Source organism: Corylus avellana, chromosome ca8 (genome assembly GCF_901000735.1).
Source record: "Corylus avellana chromosome ca8, CavTom2PMs-1.0".
NCBI classification, from domain to species: Eukaryota; Viridiplantae; Streptophyta; class Magnoliopsida; order Fagales; family Betulaceae; genus Corylus; species Corylus avellana.
The window spans coordinates 6,676,817-6,696,891 of NC_081548.1; the positions used below are offsets into that span (position 1 = coordinate 6,676,817).

Here is a 20,075-nt window from a genome sequence, read left to right on the forward strand (position 1 = left end):
GGGGGCGTTTCTGTAGCTTGTCTCTAGTAAATTCTCATCGAAAGAGACCAAGAGGAAAGTGAAGGACCAAGGGTCCTGATCACCCATTGGCCCCACATATTTTTGTTTTAAGAAACAATACCACATGAGCAATTTGGTCAAAACAAATAAAACATATATATACACGTGGGTTTCATGGTGGTTGAGAACAAATGGTTCTCAGTTTCAATAACCATGGGTTGAGTTTTGTTTCGATAATCACAAAATAAAACAAAATAAAATAGAGTCATGATTCACTCCACGCGGCGTGCGTAGCACGCCCGTGCAGGAATCACTTTTTTTAAAAAAAAAAAAAAAAAAAAAAAAAATTTTTTTTACCCAATAAAATATTATCAAAACAAAAATAAAATATCAACAACAGACATATTAAAACTAGACTAAACAAATATGGGAAAATGCTCTAATACCACATGTAAGAAATTCAATATATATTAAATGCTAATTAACAATAACATTAGCAGCGAAAATAGTTTAATATATATGTACCTTCGGCCATTGCTTTGCTTAAGTGACTTGAAGAACAACTCTACAACAACCAAACTAAAAACTAAAAATATTGAGAGGTTCTTTTGACCTATGCCTACCAGTGAGTGCCAATTGATGGAATACACAGGCCTTATTTATAGGTAGGTCAGGGGACCCTCAATTAGATCTGTTACCTTAATTATTCCTCCCATCAAGGAATAAAAATCAAATCAATACAGCTAATTGATTCCACAAAATAAAATCTTTAATGAAATCAAATACTTGTTCCACAAGAATTAAATCAGTGATTTAATTCATAATATTTGATTGAAATCAAATACTTGTTCCACAAGAATTAAATCAGTAATTTAATTCAGAATATTTGATTTACACAATAAGCTTTAATTGGAATAAATTATTGAACACCGTAATTTTATAATTACAATAATATATGTGACATAAAGGGACATACTTTAAATGGTATTTCTTACAAGAAATGGAAAGCATTCCTTATGCATTTGATGTTGGCAGTTTAATGTATGCACAGGTTTGTTTAAGACCTGACATTGCATATGCAGTAGGAATGTTAGGAAGATATCAAAGTAATCCGGGAATGGAACACTGGAAGGCTGCAAAAAAGGTTATGAGATATTTACAAGGAACCAAGAATCATATGCTGACTTATAAGAATGTAGATTATCTAGAAGTGATTGGATATTCGGACTCAGACTTTGCGGGTTGTAAAGACTCTAGAAAGTCCACTTCAAAATATGTCTTTATGTTGGGAGGAGGTACTATATCATGGAAGAGCACCAAACAGACGATAATTGCATCCTCTACTATGGAGGCAGAGTTCATAGCATGCTTTGAAGCAACTTCATAGCCAAAATGGTTAAGAAATTTTATCACAGGGCTTGAAATTATGTATTCAATATCCAAGCCGTTACGAATTTGCTATGATAGTTTGGCAGCAGCTTTTTTTTTTTTTTTTCTTTTTCTTTTTCTTTTTCTAAGAATAACAAAAGTGGGAGTAGAACCAAACATATTGACATAAAGTATCTTACTGTCAGAGAGAGAATTAAGGAACAAGAAGTCTCTATAGAGCATACAAGTACAACTTCTATGATTACAGATCCCATGACGAAAAGGCTCTCAATAATGACATTTTCGAAACATGTAGAGAGCATGGGATTATTAAGCTCATTTTATGCTTGATTAAATTCTTGTTATTTAGAGTACTCGTTCATTGTCAAAACAATGTTTATTTTTGTGCATATAAAGTATTTGCTCCAATACAGTTAGACCCAGAATAACTTATTGGAAGTTATTCATAAAGAATTATACCATATACAGATTTTATTTTTTAAAGATTCATACATTGTAATACACGGAAGGAAATGTTGATATAATAACATAACCGTCATGATTCGTGTATTGTATCTCTCTTTAAAGCGAAACTAAAGCTTTAGTAGTCTTCAATTTAGCCATATACAGTTTTAGTTACCCAAATGATTTTAAAATGTGTCATGTGAGCCAAGTGGGAGAATATTAGAATTAATCTTCTATCAGGAGACTTAAGGTAGCCCACATGTCACATATATTATATGTATATAGTATATTATATATAGTTTTTATTAAACAAAAAACTTTGGGTAATTAAAGTACAGTTAACTACTAAAGGTGAAAATGTGTTTTATTTTCACCAAGTGTGGTCTCCCTTGATGGAAGGAAGCAACGTAAGATAAATGGATAGGGGTCTTGGCCTATATAAAAGACAAGTTTGTGATATCCATTAATCACATCTTTAACATGAAAAACATATAGGTCAAAAATCCTTATCTATCACTCTCCAACAAAGTGAGGGTTCTAGGATTCGGAATTGAAAGTTCTAGGATTGTGAATTTGGCAAACATTCAACAAGTATTCAATTCAAGTACTTAAACAAAAATGGCCAAAGGTTAGTATTTCTTTTATGTTTATATAATTTTCTCTCAAATTCTTACATTTATCTGTGGTGGGCAGAAGATAGCGAACATATTTTTCCAGATTTATCCTACTACACGGGGCTTCCATTTCCACAAGCTGCAAATCCTTCCATAGAAAGTCACAATATGATGCATATAACTAATCCCTCACACTTATGGAGTAATAGATTTAATTTTAGACTTACAACATGTTTGTAGTTGTTTTTTAGAAATAGAGCTTTAAAGTCAAAAATCATTTTTTGGCAAAAGATTTATTTCTAAGCTTGCCAAAGTGTGTTTTAGCCATTTTTAATCTTTTTGGATCCTGAAAAGAGCTTTCAATTTTTTTTACCAAACAAGTATTTTTTTCTTCAAACAAACTTTTTAAGTGTCAAACGCACTTTTAGATCTTTCAAACGAATCTAAAAACTCTATTTTAAGCTCACAAAACAAGATTTCACAAAGTACATCTACAGTGCTTGTGGACAATCAAGATAAATATTAGGGTACATATATCATAAGTTCCTGAATCAACCCATCAAAATTAAAAACTACCTAAGTTGTTATTATTTTTTTTTTTTTTTTAGCAATTTACTCATTGGGTCAATCGAAATGCCAATAAACTCCATACCATCAAATTTTTGTAACAGTCGTTAGACACCTCACTAAAATATTAATTTTTTTATTAATTTAATTTTAAAAATGAAAAATGAAATTGAAGGGTGGCCAGCGGTGGAGCTGGCCACTATTCATTTTTATTTTTTTAAAATTTTTAGATTTAAATTTTAAAATTAAATTAATATTTTAATGATTTGTCTAACAGCTGTTAAACAAATTTGGTGGTAAGGAGTTTATTAGCATTTTGATTGACCCAATGAGTAAATTGTTGAAAAAAAAAACTTAGGGAGTTTTTAATTTTGACGGGTTGATTTAGGGACTTATGATATATTTACCCTATATATATATATTTTTTTTGTAGTGCCACTTTATTATTTATACTATTAATAAATAAATATTATTTTCATTGTAAACACAAGAGCATGGTGTAGCCTTCATGACAATTTCAACGGTAGAAGGGTGCTTCAATGGTCATAGTCAAACCACCCTAAATTCTATTAATTATCTCATTTTTCTCTATTGCTTTGGCTACTTTTCTCTCCATTTATATTTCATTCATTACAATTTTCTCCACTTTCATTACAATTTGCTTCAATGGTCATAGTCAAACCGATGGAAATGAAATGAATTCACTCCTAAAGTCTTTGATTGGCGGGAAAAGAACCGATGGAAATGCATGAATTCACTCCCAAAGTCTTTGGTTGACGCCAGTCCCGTATTGAATACAATGTTAAAAATTAAAATAAAAAATAAAAAGAAAAGAAAAGAATTTAGTATTTTCAGAGAAAGAGAGAGAGAGAGAGAGAGACTTTAGGGTGGGGCGGAACGGCTTGGGGTAGGGGGTTCCTCCAAAAAAGTTTTTAATAGCCCTTTAAAATTTAATTTTTGTCCCCCCAACATATATATATATATATATATATATATATTAATTTTGTCTCTTAAATTAAAAGTTTTAATTCCGCCCTTGACTTCATATGTGAGTGGATCGGAGTTTATTTGTGCTTTGAAAAAATGCAATTAAGGAGTTGAAAGTGCTTCTCCAAGGCCTCAACAAAATTGCACTTGGTCTTGGGGCTAGGGGCGGAGGAAGGATCCGGAGGGGGGGCACTCAACTCCTAAAAATTCTCCTTACTATTGGTAGAATTTTTCTTATGCCATGGTTATGCCCCTCCTCACCAACTCTCGAGGGCATATGTTTTTAGGAATACCTGTACCTTGGGACTTGAGTTGACTCTAATTTTTTTTATTTGTCACTGTAAGAAGTTGAAACTCTCAGAAGAACAAAAGGTTGAAGATATATAGTTAATTTTCTGTTTTCTTTTAAAATGCATCCTTTCACTAAATAAAGTTTCATGCTGGCTGACTAGTTGCTCACTTGTCCCCACTATTTTCTTGACGTATAGAAGAAGTTTTGACTTCACTGTGTAAATAATGAAGAAAAGACCCCCCCTTTTTTTTTGTCTTAAATAAACCATTGACAAGACAAGGCACTAGCACAAGCACAAAAGTCATACAAAAAAATCAAACTTTCCATCACATTTTGTTCAAAACAAGACAAATCCCCTCAAATTACTATCTCAATGACAATTTACTCCTCCAAACTATCAATTGCGACAATTTACTTTCAGAACTACCAAAATAATGACAATGTACCCCCAATTTTAAAAAAATAACGAAATTACCCTTACTAAAATAAAAACAAAAATACTAAATTTTTATTTATTTTTTACAAATTTTTATGGATATTTTTGTCTTATTGAAAATTATGTAGGTAATTTTGTCATTTTTCTAATATTGGGGGGTATATTGTTATTGTTTTGGTAGTTTATGGGGTAAATTATCGTAATTAATAGTTTTAGTAGATTGTCATTGGGATGGTAGTTTGAAAGGATTAAGTGGACTTTACCCTAAAAAAAAAAAAAAAAGTCGAGCAAAATACAGCACATTACATTCAAAGTTTTTTTTTTTTTTTTTTTTTTTTTAAAAGGTACGTTACCTTTAATTAATTTCAGCTCTAAAAGAAATAACAAATAACAAAAAATTAGCTAATTTATCACATCTCAATTTCTGAGCGAAAAAATAAACAAAATGTATTTTTTGTCAAGTTAAAATGCTAGTAAATGTTTACACTTATAACACACAAGTCAAAGACACACTTTCACCTCACGTGAGACACCAATTTTAGAGCCATGTGCCAATCAAATCCAAAAAGCAATTGTCAAATCTCCTTGTTCCCTTTCTTTTGAGTTTGTTTTCTATTATGTGTGTAATATTTGCAAAATCAGATATAAATCTTACAAAAATTTGCTACAGAATTTTCTTCTTAAAGACTTCAAATTTCTCTATTATTCCTTTATCCATTCAACAATTGGCATCTTCTGCTTCAAGAGTTCCAGTAAATTTGTTCCCTTCAACTTTCAAACTTCAAGCATTCAAGTCTTCAACCAGGTCCATTCAACTTTTTCTTATAAAAATTGAGGTATGTAATTAAATTTTTATATTTAAATTTAGATTGTTCTTTTAAATTAATTTTTTTAATATTTATATTGTTATTCTTGATAATTGTTTATGTATTTAATTATATATATATATATATATATATAGTTTTTGTTGCATATTTTAATGGTATAAAATAAATAATTGTAGCTATCTGAGATTATGGAGAAAAACAAAGATTCTATTGAGCTCCAATTAAATTTTTATATTTTTTTAATACTCTTAATTATTTTTGTTCAACTTTATTTTTGTATTCATCAAACAAAATTTGCCCCCCGGAATGGACATCCTGGCTCCGCCATGTCTTAGCTATTTGAAGTCAATCTTGGCTCCTGATACAAAAGTTTGCACTAATTTCTACCTCTAATTTTGAACACGACCAATTTGAACCATGAATCAACCATGAAAATGACCACATTAAACATCACAATCAGGCCAACTCACAAAAGAGAGACACGCATGATGTCTTTATGTTTGGTTGCAGAGAATATGTGGGAGATCGAGGAATCACTTGGTTCTTGGTTAGGCCTTTTTGTGATGCCAGCATTCATTTTTCAGAATCACTTGAAATGGAGAAAGATGAAGAAGCATTTATGGAAGTGCAAAATGGCGAAGAAAATGTAATATATCCACAAGTTAGAATTGTGATGCTAGTGGAGGAAGAATTGATGGAAGTGCCAAATGGCAAAGAAAATGTAATCCGATTTCAACGCTTCATTTGTGAATTAAGATTACGGGCAACAATATTAGCCATTAGATAAGAGAATGGTGAGATTGACATTAGGTGTGAGTGTCCAATCACATGACTTTCCTATAAGAAATGATTTATATATGTGTGCTTTTAAAAAATGCAATTAAGGAATTGAAAGTGCTTGTCTTTTCTCTAACGTCTAACACGGGATCAAATTTATTGCTTTCTTAACATCTTTGAATTCAAATTGCTTAGAAGAAATGTACGATAATTGAAAGAGCTTCCTTCTTTTCTTTGAAGTTTCTTTCAAGTTTTTGTGTCCAAATCAACCATTATTAGTGTAATTTATTGTTCCAATTTGAACACGGGAACAACTACACAAAAAGTCATTCTCGTGTTGAGATTGGATCAATAATAGTGATGCGTTAGGGGATGATCACATCATAACAGCCGTGGTTATCCCCACACCATATTTAACTATTTAAGGGGATGCCTATCTATAAATAGTTAAGGGGTTGGAGGACGAAGTCCATTCAGCTTTCTTTTAACTATTTCTCTTTGTTTTCCTCTTGGATTTCCACCCTTTTATCCTTCCAAACACTTTTATTCATTTTACTTCAAATAAATTATCAGGATAAATCAAGTCTTTGGGAGTTGAGTCATGGCTATCAGAATAGCAAGATCTCCTGTAGCCATCTTCTCTTCATCTTCTTCCCCTCGTTCCAATTGGATCTATGACGTTTTCTTGTGTTTCAGAGGCGAAGACACGCGTAAAAACTTCACCGACCACCTCTACTTTGCTTTGAGAGATGCTGGAATCAAAATCTTTAAAGATGACAATGAGCTCCGAAGAGGACAATACCTTGCATCCGAATTGATACGAGCAATCCAAGGATCCAGAATCTCTATCATCGTTTTCTCAAGGAACTATGCAGCTTCGAGGTGGTGCATGGAGGAACTTGTGGAAATTATGGAGTGTCGAAGAACTTTGAAGCAACTGGTTCTACCTATATTCTATGATGTTGAGCCCTTTGATGTGAGAAAGCAGACGGGTAGTTTTGCAAAAGCATTCGCGAAACATGAAGAGCATTATTTGTTGGACATGGACAAAGTTCTCAAGTGGAGAAGAGCTTTGTGTGATGTTGCTAATTTGTCAGGGTGGAATCTAAGAAAAACTGCAGACGGGTAAGTTCGCATAAGCAATAGTTTTGTCTTTCACCTACTATATTTTAGAACATTTATAGTATCACATTGCAATATGTTTTCTATATATACATATATTATAATATGAACATTTGTTTTATTAAAAAAAAAAAAAAATCTAACATAGTCAAAGTATATATATATATATATATATCGGACATTATAAACAATGCAAGTAAGTTTTTAGGGTGGAACCACCTCAAAACTCTTTGCTTATCTCTTTCTCATTTTTCTCATACCTTATTGTTTTTATTTTATTTTACTTTATATTCTATCAATTTTTTTATTTTTTATTTCATTGCTAAAATGGGTTCACACTACATTTCGTAATTCTAGACTACCTCTAAAAAGTGATTTGGCTTATATATATATATAAGCCGAATCACTTTTTAGAGGTAGTCTAGAATTATGACATGTAGTGTAAATCCTTTTTTTTTAAAGGCTAAACCGGTTTTTTAAGGCATAATTTTAATAAAAAAAAAAAAGGGGGAAAACCTCACTTTAAACTCCTGAACTACCACCCCTTTTGACATGCCCCCATCAAACTTTAAAACCTTTCATTTTGGACCTCCGAACTATCAATTTCTATCACTTTCATCCTTAATTTCAAATTAAAACTTTTTTTTTTTATTTTTTAAAAAAAAATTATTAAAAAAAATCTCAAAGTGACCCACGGTTGGGCCACCTTGTAACCTTTTTTTTTTTTCATTTTTTTTATAAAAGAAAATTGAAGGGTAATTTTGTCTTTCTAAGAGTTTTAACATCAAAAATTGACAGAGAAGGTCCAAAGTGATAGAAATTGAAAGTTCAAGGGTCTAAAGTAAGGAGTTTTGAAGTTTGAAAGGAGCATATCGAAAGGAGTGGTAGTTCAGGGGTACAAAGTGAAGTTTCTCCTATATATATATATATATATATATATAACTTGATCATTGCCCAAATAAAAGAAGGTTGTAGAGAGTAAATAAATCTACAAGAAGAAGAGTTAGTTAAGAAAGTTGTGGCCAAAATTACTAACATGGTAATATAGTGTTATGACTAAGCCAACTCTTGTGCTCATCTCAAGTATTACTTCAACTTGAATGATAGTTGTAGTTTGTTATTGCCTTTAGAAGCATTGATAGAATTCAAATCATGGTGGAAATTTATTGATGTGATTTGATATTCCATCAAATCATGTGGGAAAAAAAGCCTAGTTGACCTGGTTTATATTGACCTACCTTTTGCATACATATAGGCCACATTTTAGTTTTTGAGGCAGAAAGAGTGAAAATAAGTAGAGAAAATGAAGAAAACCCTTTGCAACTACAATACAAAAAATCTTACTATGCTAGCTGCACTATAGGTTTGAAAAGAACAAAACACTATTATTTGTCATGGAATTAAAAGCAAGGGTAATTTTTGTTGTCTGTGTGAGAGAGGTGTTGAGTCTATTGGATTTTGGGTTAACATAATTCTATGGTATAAAAATTTAGTTTCTTCAAACTTTGACCCATTAGTAAGGTAAATGCTAATGAGTTAAGGATAATGGCCAAAACTAATATGTTCTAACTTTTTACATATTTGTGTATATGAAACTTATAGTTCAATTTTCTCTTGTATAATATGACTCTACCTAACTTCTTAAAATAATTTCCAGGCATGAAGCAAAGTTTATTAAGAAAATTGTTGAAGAGATTTCAAGAGAACTGAACAACACACACTTGTTTATAGCACTCTACCCAGTTGCAGTAGATTCTCATGTTCAAGATATAACTTTTGGGTTAAATGTTGGAGCTAGCGATATTCGCATGGTAGGAATCTTGGGAATGGGCGGAATTGGCAAAACAACCATTGCTAAAGCCATTTATAACCAATTTTTTCATGGATTTGAAGGTAAAAGTTTTCTTACAAATGTTAGGGAAACTTCCAAGGAACCTAGGGGTCATGTTCATCTCCAAGAACAACTTCTTTTTGACATCTTGAAGACAAGCGAGATAAAGATAAGTAGTGTTGATAGAGGAATCAATATGATTAAAGAAAGACTTTTTAGTAAAGCAATAGTTGTGATACTTGATGATGTAGACCAAATGGAGCAACTGAATGCCATCTGTAGAAGGTGTGACTGGTTTGGTTTGGGAAGTAGAATTATTATAACAACAAGAGATGAGCATTTGCTAAAGGAGCTAGAAGTGGATAGTGTATATAGAGTTACAGCAATGAATGACATTGACTCTCTTGAGCTCTTAAGTTGGCATGCCTTTAGGAATAGTTATCCTATTGAAGATTATACTGATTTGTCAAGAAGTGTTGTTGCTTACTGTGGAGGGTTGCCACTAGCACTTGAAGTTTTGGGCTCATTCCTTTTCTCTAGAAGCATGCTAGAATGGAAAAGTGCATTAGATAAATTGAAGAGGATTCCTCATGAGCAGATTCAAAATAAACTTAGAATAAGTTTTGATGGAGTAAGCGACAATACTGAAAAAGATATATTCCTTGACATATCATGTTTCTTCATAGGAAAGGATATAGACTATGTTGTAAAAATATTGGATGGCTGTGGTTTTTTTGCAAAGATTGGAATTAGTGTCCTCATTCAATGGTGTCTTCTTAAAGTTAGTGAGACAAATGAGTTTACAATGCATGATTTGTTGCGAGACATGGCAAGAGAAATCGTTCGTGAGAAACACCCCAATGAACCTGGGAAATGGAGTAGATTATGGCTGCATGAGGATGCATTTGATATATTGACAAAGCATGAGGTAATAAGAACTTTCTCAATTGAAAACATTGAAAGAAAAAAAAAAAAAAGTATTTTTTTTCCTTTCTAAGATATATGTAATTCGGGAAGCAAATGCGTACTAATTCACACTAATCACATGCCTTGAAAGTATAATCCATATATTTCTTATTTGAAAATGGGAACTTTTTTTTTTTTTTTCCTAACATCATTCTATTGTTTTTGTAGTTGCAAACATGATTACATTATATTAAGCAAATCGAGATAAATGAAATGATTAATAAGAAAGATTATGTGATAAGTTTAGATAATCACTTGTCTTATGCAATTCTTGTGTTTTTACAGGGAACAAATGCAGTTGAAGGAGTTACTTTAGAATTGACAGGTCTAAGTAAGATGAATTTCAATTCAAAAGCATTTATTAAGATGTAGAAACTAAGATTACTCCTACTTGATCACGTAAGATTGACTGGAGACTATAAATATCTTTTCAAAGAATTAAGGTGGCTCTGCTGGCATAGATTTCCTCTAAAGTTTATTCCAAATGACTTTTATCCAAGAAACTTAGTTGTAATTGACTTGCAATATAGCAATCTCAAAAAAGTTTGGGAAAGTCCCAAGGTAAAATAATCAATGATTTATTTATTTATTATTATTATTTTATGTTCTACGCTCTACTATTGCGCTTTCCTTCCTTTTCTAATTGGTTGTTTTCTTATTTGTTTAGCAGTTGCTTGAGAAGATGAAAATTCTAAATCTCAGTCACTCTTATTATCTGAGCGACACCCCTGACTTTTCAAAACTCCCAAATCTAGAGCAATTAATGCTTGAAGATTGTACGAGTTTGCTTGAGGTTCACCACTTCATTGGAGATCTTAGTAATCTTGTTTTGGTGAATTCGAAAGATTGCAAATGCCTTAAAAGTTTGCCAGGGAGTTTCTATAACTTGAAGTCGCTAGAAACTCTCATTCTTTCTGGGTGTTCTAAAATGCACAATCTGGCTGACAACTTGGGGGAGATGGAATCATTGACAACTCTTCTTGCAGACAGAACTGCTATAAAACAAGTGCCTTTTAGTATAGTGCAATTGAAGAATCTCAAATATTTATCTCTATGTGGGTGTAAAGGATCACCGTCTAAGTCATTGCCATCACTCTTTTGGTCTTGGATATCACCAAGGAAAAGTCCTAAGTCAATCAATCTACTGCCTGCTGCACTACAAGGCTTGAACTCACTAACACACTTATGTCTTTGGGACTGCAGTTTATCGGATGACGGAATTCCTACCGATCTTTGGAATTTATGTTCTCTTAAAATTTTAGATTTAAGATGCAATAGTTTTGAAAGCCTATCAACAAGCCTAGGTGGTCTTTCGAAGCTTCAAGATCTTAGACTGGATTGCTGTAGAAAGCTTAAATCAATTCCGGATTTACCAGCAAGTTTGATTTTTTTTAGATGCAAAACACTGCACTGCATTGGAAAAAATGCTGGATCTATCAAAGCTGTCAAATATGAATGGTTTGTACCTTACTAACTGTCACAAATTAGTCGAAATTCCAGGTCTGGATAAGTGGTCAAATCCTATTATGTCTGTTGGCATGGAAGGATGCATGAATCTAACACATACTTTTAAGCAAAGCATCCTACAGGTACATGTTTTTCTCTCTCTATCTCTCTCTCTCTGTCTTAATTTTTAGGGGAAACTTCACTTTAGACCCTTGAATTACCGTGCGTTTTGACAAGCTCCCCAAACCTCAAAACCTATCAATTTGAACCCATCCGTCAGATTTTAAACGTTAAAAGAGAGACAATAACGTTTATGTCCCTGACTTTTTTATAAAATTCAAAATTTATCCTTAATTTTAAATTAATTTTTTTTTAAAAAAAATTATTATAAAAAAATCACAAGGCGACCCATGGTTGGGCCACCTTATGAACCCTTTTTTTTTTCTTTTTTTTTTTAATAAAAAGAAAATTGAAAGGTAAATTTGTCCTTTTAGGGGTTTTATCAGTAAAAATTGACGGAGGGGGTAAACTGCATCAAATTGAAATTCGAGGGGTGAAATTGAGAGATTTTAAAGTTTGAGGGGCTTGCCAAAACGTGCGGTAATTCAAGGGTTTTAAGTGAAGTTTTTCCTAATTTTTAACTAAAATAGAATAAGGGGAAAATACATTTTACCCACTTGAATCATTTACCCATTTGCACTTTGACCTTCAATGTTGAAAAAGTGACACTTGACTCCCCAAACTTCCAAATTGTTGCAATTCGACCATTCTGATTTTTTTTCCCCCAAAATGCCCCCATCCCAAGTTGGAAAAATAAAAATAAAAAAAAAATAAAAAATAAAATTTAAAATTAAGGTGTGGCCGGCCACTTGATTAGACCCTAGAATTTGAAAAGCCCATTTTTTGAATAAACACCTGTAATTTTTTTAATTTTGCAACTTAAGGATAAAGAACATTTTAGAAAAAAAAAAAAAAAAAATTCGGAATATAATTCAATTACTAACTGGTAAATTTCAAGGGGGGGAGGGTTAAGTGTCACTTTTTAAATATTTGAGGTCAAAGTGCAAATGAGTGGATAGTTCATGAGGGTAAAATGTATTTTTCCCATAGAATAATGTGTGGAGTAGAATTTCAACTCAATACCTCTGTTATGATATCATGTTATCTCGTATCACTTAGTTAATACTTAACACCCATCATCCTCTGCTGATGTAATAGGAATGGGTTCTACGTGGAGTTGGCATTGTCCTCCCTGGCAATCAAATCCCCGATTGGTTCACGTATCAGTGTGAGGGACCCTCGGTACATTTTAAAGTACCTACTGTTGATCCCATATTGAAAGAGTTTGGTGTATGTGTTGTATCTGCATCACGTGTTCAAGTGTTATCTTCATATAAAGGCAGCATGTCATTTATCGAAGGTAGCATGTTATTTATCAACCATACCAAGAATACAACCAGTGGCCTATTCCCTCTTGGAGATCACCTATTCCTACGTATACGCAATATTGTTCGTACCAATGATTTTGAGGATGGTAATGAAGTAGAGGTTCTTGTATATTGGAGGCCTGAAATATTCATTGTGAAGAAAATAGGGGTCTATCTAGTATATGACAGGGTTGTTGATGGAAAAGATGAGGGTCATGCCATTGTTGTCAGTGATGATGAGGATGACAATAACAATATAGAAGATAGATGCTCCTCTAAGAGAAAAATGAGATCTCCAAATATGATTGATGATTCACAAACTTTGATGAAAGAGAAAAAGCTCAAAAAGCTTGCTACAGAGGAATGGCGCACTCGATCCATTATCGTCATTATTTGTTCACACAACAAGTAATGCAGTAGATAAGGATGAAGTGCATACATTGGTTTCTATCCCATCTCTAAAGGGTAGCTCAATCTACTAGAGATCGCGTCTCATGAAGCAGAAGTTACTAGATTGAATCACCTTCTCATTTCCCTTCTCTTGGGTGGACATTTAGAAAGAAAAAAAATGGACACCTATCCCATTTCTTTTCTAACAATCCCATTCAGTTTTAACAAACGAGTGCACAAGAAATTCCATACAACTTAAAAGTTTGCAGTTTTAAATATATTATGGAGATAGTACAATTTGTATTACCATATTAAAAAAGTAGGGATCATATCGCCATGGCTCATGGGATTGTCGTTTTGATCATTGTTTGTTGCTTGTGGTAGAAAATTAGAAGAACTATCTATTAAACGCATGATGGATGTGTCATGAATACTGAATATCTAATAATTGAAAAACCCCCCACTCATATGATCATAGAAGGTCTTTCAATCGATATCCAAGGTGGCCAATTTTTTTTTTTTTTTTTTTCAAAGATAAATGTTATTTTTTTCATCGATCTCTCATGTATCTTACATTCATCTCCATTAGATCTACATATGAATCATACACAATATCCAATGGTGAATTTAAAAAAGAGATGGATAAATAACGAGTGTTGAAATAATGATTAAGTGATTAAATTTACCTCTTCCTATCAGCTTAAGCTTTTAAGATAACTGGTAATTTAATATGGTATTAGAGCAAAGGTCCTGTGATCGAACATTGACTCCATCAAATCACCCTTTATTTTAATTAAATATTTCACAATGATTTAAGTGATTAAATTTATATCTTATTACCAGCTTAAGCTTTTGAAATAATTGGTAATTTAACAATGAGTCTCTCTTCCCAATTTGCTAGTATGTGATTAGAATCTTCAAGCAGGTGACCAAAGTTTATCTTCATGCTGGTGAACAATTAGGCTATTCAAATTTTATTGAAATTTCTATAGTACAAGAGAGGAAGGTTGTGGGGTCCACTTGCCTCGAGTAGTGAATCCTAGTCTACACTCTGAGGTTGGAGTAATTTTAGAAGTCACTCTTGTGTCCCTCTTATGTCACTTTATGAATGATGTGTCTTTTAAAATCACTATTTGATTAAATTCAATAATGATCAATTACAAACCCAACAATGATTTTAGAAGCCATATCATTTTCAGAGTGATATAAGAGAAATACAAGAGTAATTTCGAGCATTACTCCCAGAGTTGCTCAAAGCAGGTGAGCTCTATAGCCTCCTCTAAAATATGGACAGCAAAAGTATAGTGGATCCTCATCTTTTAAATAAGCCTAAAAGCAAAGACTTGAAGGTATTAGCATTATTATCTTATAAACAATCAAATTATGTTTGAGTTGATAAAATTAGGGGTGTCAAGGTGGTTACGGTTAGCGGTTATTAGCAATAACCACTAACCATAATTGCCTTAGCGGTTAGTAGATTTTACTAACCGTAACCGCTAACTGCCTAGTGGTTAACGGTTAGTGAAAGAGATAACTGCCCGCTAACCGCTTTTTCAAAATTGAGCTTTTTTTTTTTTGCGCTTTTTGGGCCTTTTTGGGCTTTCTTTAAGGCTTTTTGGACCTTTTCGGGCTTCTTTTTTTGGGCTTTTTTTTTTACCCCTTTTTTTTGTTTTTGTTTTTGTATTTTTAGTGTCTTCTTGGGCCCAATTGTTATAAAAAGAGCCCATATTGAAAAATCAAAAATATTTAACCCAAAATTTACATTTACTTGTACTTTAAAGAAATTTCCTTAAATATTAAATCATAACCGGTTAACTTTTTTTTTTTTAAAAAAAAGAAAAAAAAAAAAGAAAAAAGAAAAAAAATTCAACACAATATATAAAAAAAAAAGTTCAGAATTCAGACAATTGTCACAACATATAATGATAATACATTAATACTTAAATTGTGTTTATAAGTAACACATTGGTCATTGTTTAATCCAATGTCAATTACTTAATTTGATATTATACGAATCATATCATCATTGTACATTAATAATATGATTCACTTGAAGTCTTGAATAAAGTATTTGAATTATCATTGAATCATATGATTAAGTATTGATATTATACATTTATATTATTCATATGCATATGTAGACTTATATAGACTTATAAGTTTATAACATACATTAGAAATAAGTCTCTAGATATTTAATTGTTGTATTAGTATGAATTGGTATACTTATGAGTTATGTCATGTTATATATGTATAATTTGTTATTATATAATCAAATGATTTAATAATCAATTGATGATGTGATATAATCATATAAATTATAGTGATAATATATTAATACTCAAATTGTGATTTAATGATCAAGTGATTATATGATATAATCATATAAATTATAGTAATAATATATTAACACTCAAATTGTGATTTAATTATTTTTTTTTTTAAAATTGTGATTTAATGATTAAGTGACTATGTTATATGTATAAATATTTTTATAATTATAATTATAAAAATATATTATATAAAAAGGCGGTTAGCGATTACGGTTAGTAAACTCAATAATCGCTAACCACTAACTGCTAACCGCTAGGCGGTTATAGCGGTTAGCGGTTAATGGTTATAGCAGTTAGCGGTTAGCGAAACTGCCCACATTGACACCCCTAGATAAAATGCCAAAACTTCTATTAAAAGCCATTTCCACCCCATCTTTATAATGTTAAATTGCCTAAACCCCTTCCGTTGTTTGCAAGATAATTTAACAAATATGCTCAAACATAGTATTTGGTACAAATATAGAGCACAAATGGTTTATATTTCAGAACACACATACTACTATAAATCAATAAATTCAGATCCAATACAATGCAAACAATTAATGAATTCAATACACTCCACAAACATGAAAGGAGAATTTTAACTATAGTACTATTAATCCAACTTTAAACCGTGACCATGGCAAGGATGCCAAAAACAACCATCATCCACCCATAATATATAGGTTTAACGCATTTCTTAGCTGTTGAAATAGGAGAAGGTGCTAGAGACACTGTCTGAGGCAGCACTATTATGGCAAGTTTTTGGTTTCCATTCTCACAATGTTTGGCAACACCACAAATATACCATTTTCTTTCCGAGGTTGCTAGAGTAATCACATCATTTCCACTAATCAGGGCCTCAATTCCCAATGGTGCAACACATTCCATTGACTTTAAGAACATTATGAACTCCCTCTTTATACTTGAAAACTGCACCAAAAGTTAATTCTTCCATCATCAATCAAAATTAAAATAAATACATTTACAATATTTTTTTTTTAATACTCAATAAGAAACAAAAATGATCCACTAGCAACCCCTTAAAAACAAGATAGCCTCAAAGTCGAGTAATGCTATGTATCAAAATCCGAATGAAAATGATTTTCCTTTACAAAAATTGGAGTAATGTTATGGGAGTGGTTCCCTGTCCACTTTTTGTAAAGGAAAAAACTTTCTATTCGGATGAGATATAATTAATACTTTAACACTCATCCTCACGTATGGTCTCAATCTCCCTTTTAAAAGGTGAGACACAACACCTAAAATATTTAATTGAATTAGAGTGAATTGACGGAATTAAAGTTCAAACTCATGACCTATGGCTCTGTTATCATGTTAAATCACCATTTGTTGTAAAAGTTTAAGCTGATAGGAACATGTAAATTTTTCAATACTTTAACAAAGTATTGATTTGAAAACAAACATGGGCAAATAAAACAAAAAAATTATATAAAAAATATGATAAGTACAAAAAGTTTATAGAGTTAATTTACCAAGAGTGTCACCGACATGAAACTCCTTTCCTTGAGCCCAAGCTTGGTAGTCAAAGTTAATGGTCCAACCCTTGTCATCACCAACCACAAATTCTATGGCCAAAATTGAAGGGACAAGAATTGCTACGATTGCAAGGATGAAGAAATATTGGGAAAATGCCATTGATTCTCTTTATTGTGTTGTTGATCTCAAGACCTAGAAATGGTGGGTATTTATAAGTCAAAGACCTCACATCTTGACCGTTTATGGACGGCAATGCCAAATGGCACAATTAATTTAATTTGTTGGAGTTGTTCAAGAGCTAGGCCATTTCTTTTACATTTTGGACTGCTTGCCGGCTTTTAACTTTGAGATTATTTCCGCCGTTTTGTGTTAAATATTAGTTAAATATAAAATTTTAATTTTTTAGACAAGTGGTGATCATTTAATGTGATATTAGAATAAAACAAAGATCGATCATGAGTTTGAATCTTAACTTGGTGTGTTTTCTTATATTTTAATTATATATTTTACGTGTTGCGAGAGTTTGAACTCACATGTGAATAGATTGAAAAATTATTAATTATATAATTGAATTTACCACGTCTTATTTATTTAAGCTTTAGAAATAATTGATATTTAACACAACGACGTTAGAGGATATTATGGGATTTGATTTAAGATATTTAATTGTAATTGATTGTAATGATTTGATTTTATTGATATGATTGTAATCATATTTAATTATCATACATATGTATCGCATGTTTCCTATAAATATGAGTATTTTGTAATGTAAAAGTTTCAAGTGAACAATAAGAGCAAAATTCCTTAGGGCTTTAATGGTCCGTATACTCTTTATGTATTTTTCTATTTTTTTTTTTCATTTAAATTTCTTTATATTGTCTTTTCTTTTACAGCTAGACGAATTGATTTTGCTAAGATTACTGCATGGACGGGAGTGTGTTTCTCAGTTTCTTTATGCTCCGTTTACTTCGACGTAAAATTGTTACTAGAAAATGATTTTCACATTTTGACGGTGTTTACTTCGACGTAAAATACTGGTCAAGGGAAAATATTTTCCTTTTGACCGAAAATTCTTCTTTAATTTTTGGAAAATGTTTACCGTAAACCATTTTTCGACTTTTAAAATCTTATTCTCAAATCGATGGAGCTTACTAAGACCTTCCCAGAACCTTGCTGGGACTTTCTCGGGACCCGCTTGGGACTCGTCCAGGACCTGCTTGGGACCACGCCAGGACCTGCCCGGGACCCAACTAGCTTGAACATGACCCACCCAGAACTACCCAGGACCTGCCCGAGATTTGCCCAGACCCATTCGAGACCCAACCGAGACTTGCCTAGGTCCCGCTCGGGACTTGATTGTGACCCGCCGGTGACCTGACCGGGACCGGACTGGACTGGACTTGCTCTGGACCTGACCGGGACCAGTCCGAGACTTGACTAGGACCCACTCAGGACTTGCCTAGGACTGGACCGGGATCTACCCGGGACTTGCCAGAGACCCTGTCGGACCCCACTGGAACTTGATCGGGAAATGCTCGGGACTTGACCGGGACCCCGTCCAGGACTTGACCGGGACCTGCTCGGGACTTGATAGGGACCTGACCAGGACCAGCCTCGGACCCCGCTGGGACTTGCACGAGACTTGACCCGGACCCACCCAAGACCCCCCTGGGACTTGCTCAGGACTTAACCGGGACCCGCCTAGGACCTTAACGGGACCTTATCGGGACCCACCTAGAACTTGACTGGGACCCGCCCAGGACTTGACCGGGACCCTCTCGAGACCCCACCGGGACCTACCAGGTACCTACCCAGTACTTGATCGGGACTTCGCAGGAACTTGACTAGGACCTACCCAAGACTTGACCGAGATCCGAGCAAGTCCCGGTGGAAAATATTTTAAGGGAAGTCATTTTCCCTGAAAATGTTTTCGACAGAAAACATTTTATGCCATTTACCGTGCGCATGAATTTTTTTTTTTTTTTTTTTAATTTTTAATTTTTAATTTTTTTATATCTATATTTTCCAATAAAGTCCTGAGCAGGTCCCAGGCGAGGTGGGTCCCGCGGCGGGGACCTTATTGGATAATATATATATATATATGTTCATTTTCTGTGCGCGTAGTAAACGTCATAAAATGTTTTTGACAGAAAAGATTTTCAAGAAAAATGGCTTCCCTGAAAATATTTTCCGACGGAAACCATTTTACGACGAAATAAACAGAGCCTAATTTGCTTTATAGTTTGTACATAAGTTTGCATTATGTGATAATTAGGATATTTTATATTATTATTAAACTATTGATTAAATGATTAAGTTTGCATTATGTGATGATTAGGATATTTTATAAGGTTAATAACTTTTTAGTACTTAAGTTTTCACTTTTTTTATTTTTTTCAGACCTAGGTTTCAACTTGCATCACAAATGGTACTTGACTTATGGGTAAAGACTAAGTTAATACTTTTGACAGATTCCATCAACCGAACTAATTTCACCCACCTCATTCCAGCCCTAGGGTGGCTCAGCCACCCTTAATGGCCAAAATAGGGGTGGCCGGCCACTCCCATTGGCCAAAATGGGGTGGGCGAGCCATCCCATATTTGTCTCTCTTTTTTTAAGTTTTGATTTTTTTTAAAAATTATTTTAATTAATTTTATAATTTTTTTTTTAGGACACATGGCATGTTTTTGTTATAACACATGTCAGTTCGTTAGTTTGATTGACAGAATGGTGACAGAAGTACT

At 32.8% G+C, this 20,075-nt stretch overlaps 2 protein-coding genes and 1 pseudogene across 2 annotated transcripts; 2 read left to right on the forward strand and 1 right to left on the reverse strand.

Moving 5' to 3' along the window:
* Positions 1 to 1,000: 1,000 nt before the first annotated feature.
* On the forward strand, positions 1,001 to 1,387 carry LOC132190778 (secreted RxLR effector protein 161-like). The gene has a single exon (XM_059605823.1). It carries the CDS (start codon positions 1,001 to 1,003, stop codon positions 1,385 to 1,387), a length of 387 nt encoding a protein of 128 aa, XP_059461806.1.
* Positions 1,388 to 6,934: 5,547 nt separating this feature from the next.
* On the forward strand, positions 6,935 to 13,537 carry LOC132190779 (disease resistance protein RUN1-like). The gene is made up of 6 exons (XM_059605825.1): positions 6,935 to 7,458; positions 9,113 to 10,214; positions 10,923 to 11,353; positions 11,456 to 11,631; positions 11,753 to 11,841; positions 12,917 to 13,537. Exons 1-6 carry the CDS (start codon positions 6,935 to 6,937, stop codon positions 13,535 to 13,537), a joined length of 2,943 nt encoding a protein of 980 aa, XP_059461808.1.
* A 2,917-nt stretch (positions 13,538 to 16,454) lies between these two features.
* On the reverse strand, positions 16,455 to 17,486 carry LOC132190780 (blue copper protein-like; annotated as a pseudogene).
* Positions 17,487 to 20,075: the final 2,589 nt, after the last annotated feature.